At 37.4% G+C, this 11,837-nt stretch overlaps 2 protein-coding genes across 3 annotated transcripts in view; one reads left to right on the top strand and one right to left on the bottom strand.

The window, feature by feature from the left end:
* Window positions 199–1,672, top strand: LOC109834061 (protein CHUP1, chloroplastic-like). 2 transcript variants are annotated; one of them, XM_020401955.1, is made up of 2 exons: window positions 199–901; window positions 986–1,672. In XM_020401955.1, exons 1-2 carry the CDS (start codon window positions 263–265, stop codon window positions 1,475–1,477), a joined length of 1,131 nt encoding a protein of 376 aa, XP_020257544.1. In that variant the 5' UTR covers window positions 199–262; the 3' UTR covers window positions 1,478–1,672. The 2 variants fall into 2 exon arrangements, with proteins under 2 accessions (XP_020257544.1, XP_020257543.1); XM_020401954.1 differs by having other exon boundaries at window positions 980–1,672.
* Window positions 6,164–11,837, bottom strand: part of LOC109834060 (glycosyltransferase family protein 64 protein C5) — a 6,260-nt gene continuing 586 nt past the window's right edge. Inside the window, exons 2-4 of the mRNA XM_020401953.1 lie at window positions 11,622–11,744; window positions 8,212–8,379; window positions 6,164–8,089 (exon numbers count right to left, since the gene is read on the bottom strand). Coding sequence (XP_020257542.1) covers window positions 6,404–8,089; window positions 8,212–8,379; window positions 11,622–11,744 — 1,977 coding nt within the window. The 3' untranslated portion in view covers window positions 6,164–6,403. The remainder of the gene's footprint in view (window positions 8,090–8,211; window positions 8,380–11,621; window positions 11,745–11,837) is intronic.

Genomic DNA, 11,837 nt, shown 5'->3' with positions numbered 1-11,837 from the left:
AGCTCAACGTATAGTCAGATTCCAAGTGTAAGAGCTTAAAAGGATAACACAAAGCAAAGCAACCAAATAGAATAACTGTAGCTTTACCCACCTTTCTCTTCTCCTTTAAATAATCAACTCCTAATATAAAACTTCTTTCTCGATGGAGAAGGACTCTAAGGAGAAACATATAATAAATTCTTTTCTTCATCACATTATAATCCCCACCATCACAAGAAAATCCAAAAGAAGAAGAAAGCCACACAAAGAGCAACTACACCAGATGGACTATCCTGAATCCATGTCTCAATATGAGTTTGAAGAAGAAGAGTCTTCAGAAGAAGAAAACGACGAAGCTAAGGAAGAAAATGAAGTTGAAGAGGAAAAGCCACAAACAAGTATACATCTCTCAGAAAATATGAGACAAATTTCCATTGAGCGAATTAATGAAGGGTCCAGTACCGAAGAACAGATTGAAGGTGTCCGGTGTCAAGTAGCTCCACTTGCAGATAGGCAGAGCGTGCTCGAGTCACAGTTCTATGATTATTGCAGCGTGAAGGAGCAAGAATCCACATTTCAGAAGCTTCAGATTATGTGTCTCGGTCTCAAGCTTGAGTCACTGGAATCCCGAAACCAAAGGCTTGAAGATACCATTGCCGAGCTTAGAGAAGCCGTGGAGAATGTGGATGTGATGAGAGCAGATATCAAACTGCTTCAAAAGAAGGCTAAGAAGCTAACCAAAGAAAATAAAGAATGCTCAAAACTTATACAACAGTATGTTCCAAAATTTGAGGCAAAGGAGGAGATATCAAGGAGCAATGAGAATCTCCATTTGGCAACCAAAGAAATCAAAGAGGTGGCTGATCAACTGCACAAGGAAATCAAAAGGATAGAGCTGAAGTTGGAGACAAGAGCATCGGAGGTTACTACTTAATCCCTCTGCAAATATTTATTGACACTTGTTTCTCACAGAATTCTTTTTATCATCTCCTCTCTTCAGTTTCAGATAGAGGATATAACTAGCTTTGCCAGCACAAAACTGTCTGAACAATTGCAGCAGCTTCGAGACCAATGGTCTGCGGATATGGAGGAGCTGATTTATCTCTGGTGGATTAATGCATCCTTAAGGCGTGAAATCTTTGTAGTTCAAGAAGAAGAAGAAAACGATGATGACAATGACCATGATGATGATCGTGTTGAAGAAAGGGAGAAAGGGAAACCTGTAGCAAACTTGGGAGATGAGGTAGTAATGGAGCTTCCACATGATGAGCATGTCGAGAATTGCACTGTAGAATGCTATGGTACAAAATGTGTCTCACCGGTTAGAGACACTAAGGACTCATGTATAGGCATGATCAAGGCTATGAGCCCTGAAAGAAGCTCAAAGAAACCAAGGTTGCTGAGTAAACTCAAAGGCTGGGCAGCGGGGAATGGCAGGTGTAAAAGAGTTGGTGGCAAAGGAAGAAGAGCTGAAGGTTGGCCTTGTTCTAGTTCTTGAAGACCAAGTGAAAGTTGAGAGGTTGGAAGGCAAAAGCTTGTGAAGGTTGATGTTTTCAGAATTAAAACAGCGCGTAATACGCTTCAGCAATGATTTTATGTAATCGTGTATGAAGATCATGTCTTGCCAAAGTAAAGGTTATATAAATTTATGGTCGAGTCAAATAAATAAAACCCGTGGTCAAAGTGTTGCGATGTTTGAATGATTACATTATCTTGATATTGTTCATTTGAAATATAAGAGTTAAACCTTCTCAACAAGTGATTGTCAAACTTAAAATAAAACTGTCCCTGTTATCTAAAAGAAAATTTATGATAGCCGTTACGACAGAAAGTGTGATATCTTTTACCAAATCATAATTACGGCAGAGTTAGGAGATGTGGATCCTTCTCTCTCTCTCTGTACTTCTGTTTGTGCTATGTCCAAAAAAGCTTCCTAGTAAATACAACCAACTTTATTAATATAATAATAATTCAATTTCCTAGCTACGCAGGTTCATTTCCTAGCTCGAGTATTACCGATGGTACTTGCCCCGGTCTCGGGTACACAAGAGCTAGCTTCTTCGGTCATCCCTAACCAAATGCAATCTTAGAACCTTATGCATTGTGCATAGTACATGTTCATTCCTAGTAATCATTTTACACCATAAAACTAGTGGCGTCCTACCTCTATTCTAACTATAAATTTAGGCATTCTAGCTTGGTACGTACAAGTAAATGTAGACAATCTAGTGGCGTCCTGTGACACCGCTGCATGCTTTTTACGTAGAGCAACCACTGCTGAAGATATGTGTTTTAGTCATTTCTAATGAAACTTGGCTCAATCAAGGCTAACTTGTGATCCACATCATGGATTTAGGAATGCAAGGTTTCGCTGAATATCTTAACCTTTTGGAAAATAAGCAAGAACATACAAACAACATAGAAAACAGAAGAAGATTTACGCAATTCGGCAGCGCGCCTGCATCCACGGGAGAAGCGGAAGATGTTTTTATTAACTTGAAGAAGAAGATACAATAATCACTTTCCTCCTGTTGTCATCTCACAAGAGCAATTCATCCGGTTTCTTGTAAATACTCACAAGAACCGTAACCTTCCTTGCAAATTCTCACAAGAGTACACTCTCTTCTTTTCTTCATCTTCTTGACCGTTTTCTTCTCTCCTAACGATGAACCTCTCAAGGGACTATTTACAGACTTCCCTTTCTCCTATCAACTCCAACCATTGACTCTATTTTGGAGTCCCCACTGAAGCATATTCTAAGGAATATGCTAAAATAGAGCTTTGTAACTCCAAGCACACTCCTCCATTTCTAACTCCATTTCAATTTCTCTCAATTTAACAAGTCTTTTACTTATTTTAAAAATATATAAAAATTATAAACACTTGAGTTGTTATTTTAAATATATAAAAATAATAAAAGTTATATAATATAAATAATATTATTAAATGTATTAATATAAAATAGGCATTCGGACTAAAATAAACAGACATTGATATTACTAAATCCACGACCATTACAAGAAGATATTGTCGTTTCTAATCCACCATCAATTTCAAATGTTGAAGACATAGGGATGAACGATGTCGAACGGTTCCAACAATTCCTGACCCGGCATAAGAAATTCAAAGACAAAGATGCACACTCCGCACTTCGAAATACATTAATTGAACATTTGTGGGAGAGACACGGCAATGAAGTGATGTAACTTTTTTTTATTAAAGTTTTGATGTAATTCTAAGTTAATGTGTTTTATTTCTGTTTAATTTTTAATGTATTATCATTTCTAATTACTTGTTTTGCAATTTTATATTTCGATATTAGTCTCATTTTGAAGGTATCGATGAGACATTTCCAATGATATTATTTTCATTAAAAAATATTTAATATATTAATATATATATACATATTTTAAGTAAGTAAAAAATAATAATAGGACACAATTGGAATAATGAATTGTTTATAAGTCCTTAAAAGGGTAAAGTGGGTATTTGGGAAATATTTGCAGCCGGCTTCAAATTTAGACTTGAGGCGGCATATTTGCAGCAACAATTTGATTTTTGCAGCTGGGCTGCATTTTTTGCGGAACGGTTGGAGACGGAACCGACTCCAAAATGGAGTTTTGCGGAACGGTTGGAGAAGCTCTTATGAGTTCATGTAGGGTTCCTTTCTTTGAAAAATTCTAACCTCGATTCATGATGCCTTTTACAAATCCTACTCTCCATGGAATGCCTTTCTCATGATGTATTCAAATTCTAGTCCTCATCCGATTCCAATTGTAATTTGTCTTTCCGGTCAAAGCCAACAATCTTCCAATCCTAATAAAATTAGGATTTGACTTGAATTGTTTCAATGCAAGCCCTATTTAACAGGGAAGTTGCAGTAGAGGATCAACTCTGCGTGTTGAATAAATGAAAAGGGTATAAGTGTAAAAATGGATAAATCACAGATGGTACTGTAATAACATTCAGGACATGAGCTGGGAGAACTGTAAAGAGGGATGAAAACATACGAATACATATCAAGTAGAAGGGGAGGAAATAACAACTTTGCCAGATATGAGGTAAAGAAACATTCAATTAATTCATTGTCTTCTCCCCGTGCAAAAATGTACAGAATGATTTTTCATGCATAATTTTGACGAAGAAAAAAAGAACACATTACTGGAATATTACCATCTTAAAATAGAACACAATATGCACAAAGAAACAAGGAGGAGTATTCACGTATCCAATTAGCTACTTGTATTGTGAATTATCTAACTTTCATATCAGCAAGGGACATACAGGGTAAACGTTTGTGCCTAAGGTCCTGATGAACATGGTGATGCAGAAATACAATATGTTTGTGCCTCAGATTGGTTGTGCAATGCTTGATGCTTCTATCGGGTTCATCGTTGTCACAGGAGCCTTTCATCCTCCGAGTAGATCCCATCCCTGTGTGTCCATGCATTATACACGCATGTATGTGCACGGGTTCATGAACGAGCTTGCACTTGAGTTTATCAGTCAGTTGCTCGCCGGAGCAACTCTATACAATAAACCATGTAAATTGAAAGGTTGAAAATTTTATTATTGTCATAATGTCTCAGGCTTGGACTGAGTTTTCGTTATTTGGAGTCAGAATATTCAGAACTGTCCTATGCTTTATGAACAAAAGAACTCCCAAATGAAAAGGGCGTGTCATAACCACATTGCAGCAGTACTAAATATCTTGCACAAATTGCATCAAAGCTTGTTAGTCATCCTACCACATTAATGAAGTAGAAGCCCAATCAAAATGATGAAATTAAATAGGAACTAAGAACTAATAATATCGTTCATTTCGACATGTTCACCCCTCAAGTAAGAGTTAAAAGTGGCAAAATTTTATTTACTAGTTGACAGAGGTTAAAGTTACTCGTCGCAAAAAGTTGTCCGACCCATTTTTTTTTCTTCAAGTTATGCTACTAACACTAGATTTCTTCATTGTGCTTCATCAACATAATTGGTTTGAATCTAATCAGTTAGCACAACTTTGAAGAAAGAGTGATCCTAGATGTTTCATATTTGCTGAGTTGCAGCTGGAAGCCTACCAATTTTGTCCATGGACGGAGTAAAGTTACGCAGCTTGAATGTAGGGTAGTACGCACTGTTTCTAGGGGCGACTCGTATTTCTTGGGTTGAGATAGTAAGATTTATTTACCCCAACCCCCTCTGCATAATTTCTTGCCTGCTTATATTCCTTTCTTTCCATGGCTGCAGCAACGGATGATGGTTTATCTGAAGAATAATCGCAAGTTCTGAATCGAGGATCAATCGTTCTTCCTTTTTTTCGAAGCCATCATGCAGATTGCTGGCAGACGATCCTAACCGATAATATGTTTACTGTAGAAGCCCGAGCATTCAACAAGTCTTAACCCCACAATTGTTTGCTCATTCAATCTCAACGAATTAATGGATGCCCATATTTGTACAGACAAAACTAAGTTGGTGCCTTCAGCTTAATTGTTCTTGACCAATGCATATAACAATTATGACACTGGAATCCAAGGGACTCAAGTTGTTGGTACCTTCCGTAAAAGAATACGCCAACATGTTGCAAATCAAATCAACAGCAGGCAATCAAAATGCATCGTCTGAAAAATGAGGATCTCGACATTTTTTACGAAGAAGTGAAGAAGATTCTTTCCACCCACCACTACAATTTTTGCAGCATAAACTTAAATACTTACAGAAGATATCAAGGAGGGACGACGTCATTAACGTCGAAGAAGAACCGTAAATAGTTTCAGAGTTGACCCCCTCAACCAATGTGCTAAATTGGTTCTCGTTCGGTACTCTGGTTTTACGTCCGGTGAATGGTGAAAGCCTGCCCAGATGAATGGTTAGCTCATAAATGAGAGTTGTATCCTACAGATCGACCCAAATATAACTAATGCAAACATTTTACTGGAATGGGTGATAATGGCAAATCAAATTATATCTAACCAAGATGACAAAAATGTCCTTTTTCTAAACTATTGTGCCGACATAAAATCGATGTGAATCTCAAGACCAATTGAGTTCCCGTAATATCTTGAAGAAAGTTTACATAGGCGACTCAAATAAATGAAGCTTAGAGAATAAGTTCCATAATTACTGCAATCGACCTGGAATAAGTTGAAGAAGTAATCAACAATATTGATATACAGGACCATCAAAACCATAAGGTTAACTGTACAAAATTGATTGATATAATATCGAGAGATTTTAAATCAGTTGCAAATACATTAATTTTTCTCTAAGCACCTCCGATCCGACAACAAATTTTTACAGCCATCTACATTTGCCAACCAAACTAAAGAGAAATAAATTACAGTTCTAGAAGATCAGTCTAAAGAAATAAGATGAAAAGGGGAAAATGAATGTTGTTCAACCAAAATGAAAGTGAACTTCCCACATACTTCTATACATCCCAACCATCTCCCCTGCTATTAAATCCCCATCTATGTGCCGCGAGATTCCCGTACAACTTTGTAAACTTCGCAATGCATTTGCTCCTCACATGATAATGCGCCCTAGTGTTCCTACTGATCGCAACTCCCGATAACTTTGATGTGTCAATAACCCAAGAAGGCGTCACATACTCCACAGCTTTACTCGACGAACTAGCATTTGAGTACAAGAAATTAAGAAGCACATCTTCACAATTGAAGAATTTGTCCACTAACTCCCTTCCCTTGGCTGCTTCCTTGCTCCAATACCTCTCAAACGCCAATCCTTTATCAACAAAAGCAGCTCCGGTTAGTATCATATTGTACCCTTTCAGTTTTCGAGAATAACTCTCATCTCGATATTGGAGAGGTTTCCCCTCAGCAAGCCGTGGATAGAATCCCACAATTCTGTCAGGATGATCCCGCCACACCTTAAAGCCTCTCTCCACATCATCACATGTCATCATGATATCATCATCGAGCTCAAGAACTGCACGTGTCTTTATCAGTTCATCAGGCTTGAACCTATTATTCAAAGAATTCTTATCTTCCACTCTGATTCTTACAGGAACTGCTGAGTCAAAATCACTTAGGCTTGGAGGCTGGCCTTTGTTCCATACCACCACAATCTCCCTTACTGAAGAGCACCTTGAGTAATGCTTCACATACATTTTCAGATTCCAGAGCCGAGCATCATATGTCATAGTTAGCATGGTGAACTGTGAATAGTGTTCCTGCACTGGATAAGCCTCTTCTGCTCCATTTCCTCCATATACATAATGAGTCCCCATGCATGTTAATGCAACTCCAATTAGGAATATGAAAGCTAGGACGAAACGACCAATCCATGTATTGATTTTTATCCTTCCTTGGAAAGGAGAAGCTAGCCTGTTCAAATGCGCTAAAACCCATTTCAGCTTAGAATAGAGATGGTCCCATTTTTCCTCACTCTGAGTGGCATCACTTCGTTTTCCAGAGGTTGGAAGGCACCAGCTCGTGTGTGGAAAGCAAATAATGACATTCAGCAGTGCTCCTGTTAGTATGACCAATGCGATGGCAGCTCCAAATGCCGTATAGCCCAAAACAAGCCTTCGAGAAGAATCACCTGAGGGGACTCTATCTCCATCAATCACAGCAACCCATTTGCCCGATGGAAGCAGTTGAGCATCAAGATGATGGTAGCGAGCACCATTCCAAATATTTCTCCCCTTTTTAGGCTCTTCGATCCCAAGTGGAACTTCGACCTCTTCATATTTATCAGTAGTGAGGACCATCACTTTGAATAGACGCACTCGGCGTCCATATGTCTCACCACAGTCTTGTCCTGGTCGGTAGAGATCCCCTTTGTAGATGAAAGGGCGTCCTCCATTTCGAGCACCAAAGCTCTTGTCTGTGTTATGTACTGGGTTCTGCTTGTGTGGCTTCCAAGGTCCAAGTGGAGAGTCACTGTACCAGATTTCAAGCTCCCCATTCTTTTTTGCACCAAAAGAACTGAAATCTGACCCAAACAGCCAATGGTAGCCATTGTACTCCACAATAAATGAATCAATAAGAGGTTTGTTCAAAAGGACCTTCTCCAATTCCCATTTCAAGGGAAACTGCAATGCCCGATAGAGACGGAGTTCACCTTTCTGGTTGCCTTCAGGCATCATATATATCTGTACAATATAAGGCAAAAACACAAAGGTGGAAAATATCAAAATCCAAAGCGAGCTAGAGTTCTACCGTCAATATGGGAGAAATTGAACAGACATCATACAAAAGACAGACGAAAATTTACCTGATCCTGATAACTGAATACAAAGGGATAAGAAAGATGCCACTTCTCATCTAAAGCAATGCCCAGGTGCTGCCAAGTTGCACCGTCGTCCTTGCTTACAGCAACACCAATATCCCCTTGCAGTGTGATAGAGTTCTTTGTTTCAAAAAACAAATAAAGAGCACCATCCTGAATAAACACTGATTATTGTCAGATAACAAAAGATACATAGCCATGCTTTATAAATAATAGATTTCATAAAAGATGGGAAAGGGGAGCCCAATTATGTATCCAAGTCGTATAATGCTTTATAAATAATAGATTTCATAAAAGATGGGAAAGGGGAGCCCAATTATGTATCCAAGTCGTATACAAGGAAAACACTTTAGAAACAGAAAGTGCAGCACCCAATTTTCATCATTTGTCTTCAATCAGCGACCAAGCCATTGTCAAGCTTAACTATAATTAAAAGTAATATGAGACTAAGCCGGAACTGGGTCTTTCTCCTACAAGTAAGGTGAAATACTGAACTAATGTCCTCAAATTATTTGATTACATGGAAAACCACAGTTACCATTCTGATTAATATTTCCGTAACTTATATTCAATTACACAGAAAACCACAGTATCGTTCTGATTAATATTTCCCTAACTTACTATCTCCAAAGGAAATAATTTGTGTCGCAAAATATACAATCTCACTATTTTGTTTATAAACAGACCAGTATCATGTCATTTCTTCCATCTAACAGAAATAGGTGAGCTGCACATGTCCAGCAGTAGGATTATTTGGAATGATCAGTTTTAAATCTGCATAAAAAGAGTTCCCTCTAACTATGAAAGATATCGATAGTCCTACTTCCCAAATGCAACACTTCCAATAGAACTTACAATAGGAACTCCCCGTGATTATCATGATAACTTTCAGGATTAGACCTCTATTTTACTACCAAATTGTAATTGTCCAGTTTCCACTGTCATTAATGGAATGTCAACCAACTCACTAACTGACCTTCTACGTTCTAAAGCGGATTTTCTCTTGCCATCATTTGCTACCAAGGAATTTAAAATGCCATCACAAATCGTGATCAATTTTTTTTAAAAAATCCTGGAACTGAATAATGCATTCATGCTCCATAGACGAAAAAAAATCATGCACACGTGAAAGTTCCACTCGTTAGAGATGTCTGACGTCAAACAGTAGTTATAACGAACGCTTAGCTTATAGTAAACAAGGTAGGTGTAAACGGCAGAAAGGCGGTAATCAAGGTTTTACATATCAGTTATCAGGGATTTATCGAACAGTTAAAATCCATAGCGGATAGCGGATATCGAGGATATATCAGGGATAAGTAGTATTTATCGGAGTGACATTACCAGATGGTGATATACATAATATAAGATTCTAAAATGTAATCTAACCATACTTAATGAAATATAAACATACCAAAATGTAAATAATTATGTTTAGGATCACTAACCAATGGTAGAAACTCGGGTCGGGTCGGGTTTAAAGTGCATTGAATAAGTGCTCATTGCCCAAAATCAAAACTCAAACCAAAGGCCAATAATTCCGATTTTTGGGCCGACAATATCGGCCGATAACTCACTTTATCGCTGCATTATCTGCCATAAACATCCAAAAACGATGACCGATTTTGAATAGAACTTATCATAGCGGAATGCCCCCAAAACCGTTAAATTGCGGATAATATCGCTTTATCGGCCGATATTTAAAACATTGGCGGTAATAAAATCAAAATAGCCCTATTGACCACATGTAGGACCATAAAGAGACTGCAAAATATGAATGGATATGTTCACCAGTTTGCCATAGATACTGAAGAAAGAGAAGATATATTTTGTAAACGACAAATCACACAAATTAGAGAAGTTGGACAACAGAACATCAGAGAAGATATATTTTGTAAATGACAAATCACTCAAACTAGATAAGTTAGACAACAGAACTTGGAAAAGTCACTTTCTTGTAATAGATATGGTCACAGGTTCAAGATCTAACTCCAATAATATTTAGGTGGGATTTTTTTTTCTTTAATCAAGCTTGGACCAATCCACCTTAATATTCAAAATAAATTTGAGAAGTTGGCAGTAACAATTTTGTCATTGAAATATTTTGAAGAAACGAACACTTGGTAGAAGTATTAAGTTGACTAGACGTGCACATTGTTTTCTGTGAATTTTATAGTAATATAAACAGAAGTTACAGAACTTGTTAAAACACACAATTGAAGCAATCATATGAACACTCTAACACAGGCCAAATACTTGATAGAAGTAAAGCTGACTAGACTTATATTGTTTTATGTGAATTTCATAGTAATGTGAAAAAAACTTGCTATACTACACAATTGAAGAAATCGGATGAACATTCCAACATAGGCCCTTATGGAGTAAAGTAATTTTGCATCAACCATATCCTCAAAGTCTCAAAATAAGAAAGCCATTTAACTAAGAACGAATATGATGCATTGTCCTTAATGGAATCCAACTTTCAAGAAATTGCTGGTAAAAGAGCCATCAGAACCTAATGAGCAAAATGCTAGTTATGTCATTAGATTCCATTTCTTCAAGTCAATAACAAGGTTCAGGAGGCAAAGAGACACTAGTTAATAAGCAAAAGTACCAATTTGAAGAAGCAATAAATGTTATCATCACAAACCAGAGAAATGAGTGTCATAACCCAATGTTATGGATACTATACAACCAAGTGTTAACATACCCATTCCACTCTTGGCTAATTTAGGTATCTTTATATTGGGAAGTGATATCTCTTAAGCTCACAGCTTCATGATAACCAAAGATGAACAAATGTCATCTTTCATTTAAAGGATGACATCAGTATAAGCAATATATTACGATCTTAATAAATTCAAAATATTTGGAGCTACGAAAATGATCTGACCCCGTTAACCAATGTTAACCGGGACATAAGAACCCAATTAGTTTTCACATCCTCTGATATGGGTACGATTAAACATAGCAAGTCATTATTTTGCGGAGCTAAGCTTACAAGATCAATTGAAGAATTCATAAAGAAAGCACAAGCTCGAGGTGAAAAATACTTGGATACTTGAACCCATTGGGTACACTAATTATGTTCATTCAACTTGCTTAAATACTTCAAAAGCATCAATTGAAAATATTACTGTAATTACTTGTGAAATTAAAGCCTAATCAATTTAGAGAGTAATACTCCTGCAACTAGTCTCTGATTCTCTAAGCCCTCAAAGGTTAATTGAAGCCGTAGCCTCTAAACAATTAAAGATTCGCCTTAAAGCAAAAAATAACGGTAAATTAAAGCACAACAATCGTTTTCTCAGGGCATATGCATGAAGATACTCTGATACCTAATAAAAACATTAACTTGTCCACAAGATGCAATTTCGCACTCAAATTAAAACACCAACCTTACTAAAGAGAAAGGGATCGGCCACGAAATTGCTCGGAAACCCCGCGTTCGTCGGCGTCGCGCAGGTCAACACCGGATTCGCCACCGGCCATGCCTCGCTCGCATTTCTCCACTCATTCCACTGCGAATAGCAACACCAAATAAAGTTCAAAGAACAAGAAAACACCAAATTCAATCAAAATAAAAAAAGAGGATTTTTTTTTTTTTTTTTTGC

This window comes from Asparagus officinalis, chromosome 3 (assembly GCF_001876935.1).
Source record: "Asparagus officinalis chromosome 3, Aspof.V1, whole genome shotgun sequence".
In the NCBI taxonomy this organism is placed as follows: Eukaryota; Viridiplantae; Streptophyta; class Magnoliopsida; order Asparagales; family Asparagaceae; genus Asparagus; species Asparagus officinalis.
This window is presented reverse-complemented; position numbering and strand designations above follow the sequence as displayed.

Excerpts from the sequence above, each read along its gene's own strand:
- LOC109834061 (XM_020401954.1), top strand. The coding sequence starts at position 263 with ATGGACTATCCTGAATCCATGTCTCAATATGAGTTTGAAGAAGAAGAG. Across the intron at positions 902-979 it reads TGGAGACAAGAGCATCGGAG|TTTCAGATAGAGGATATAAC; the intron begins GTTACTACTTAA and ends TCCTCTCTTCAG.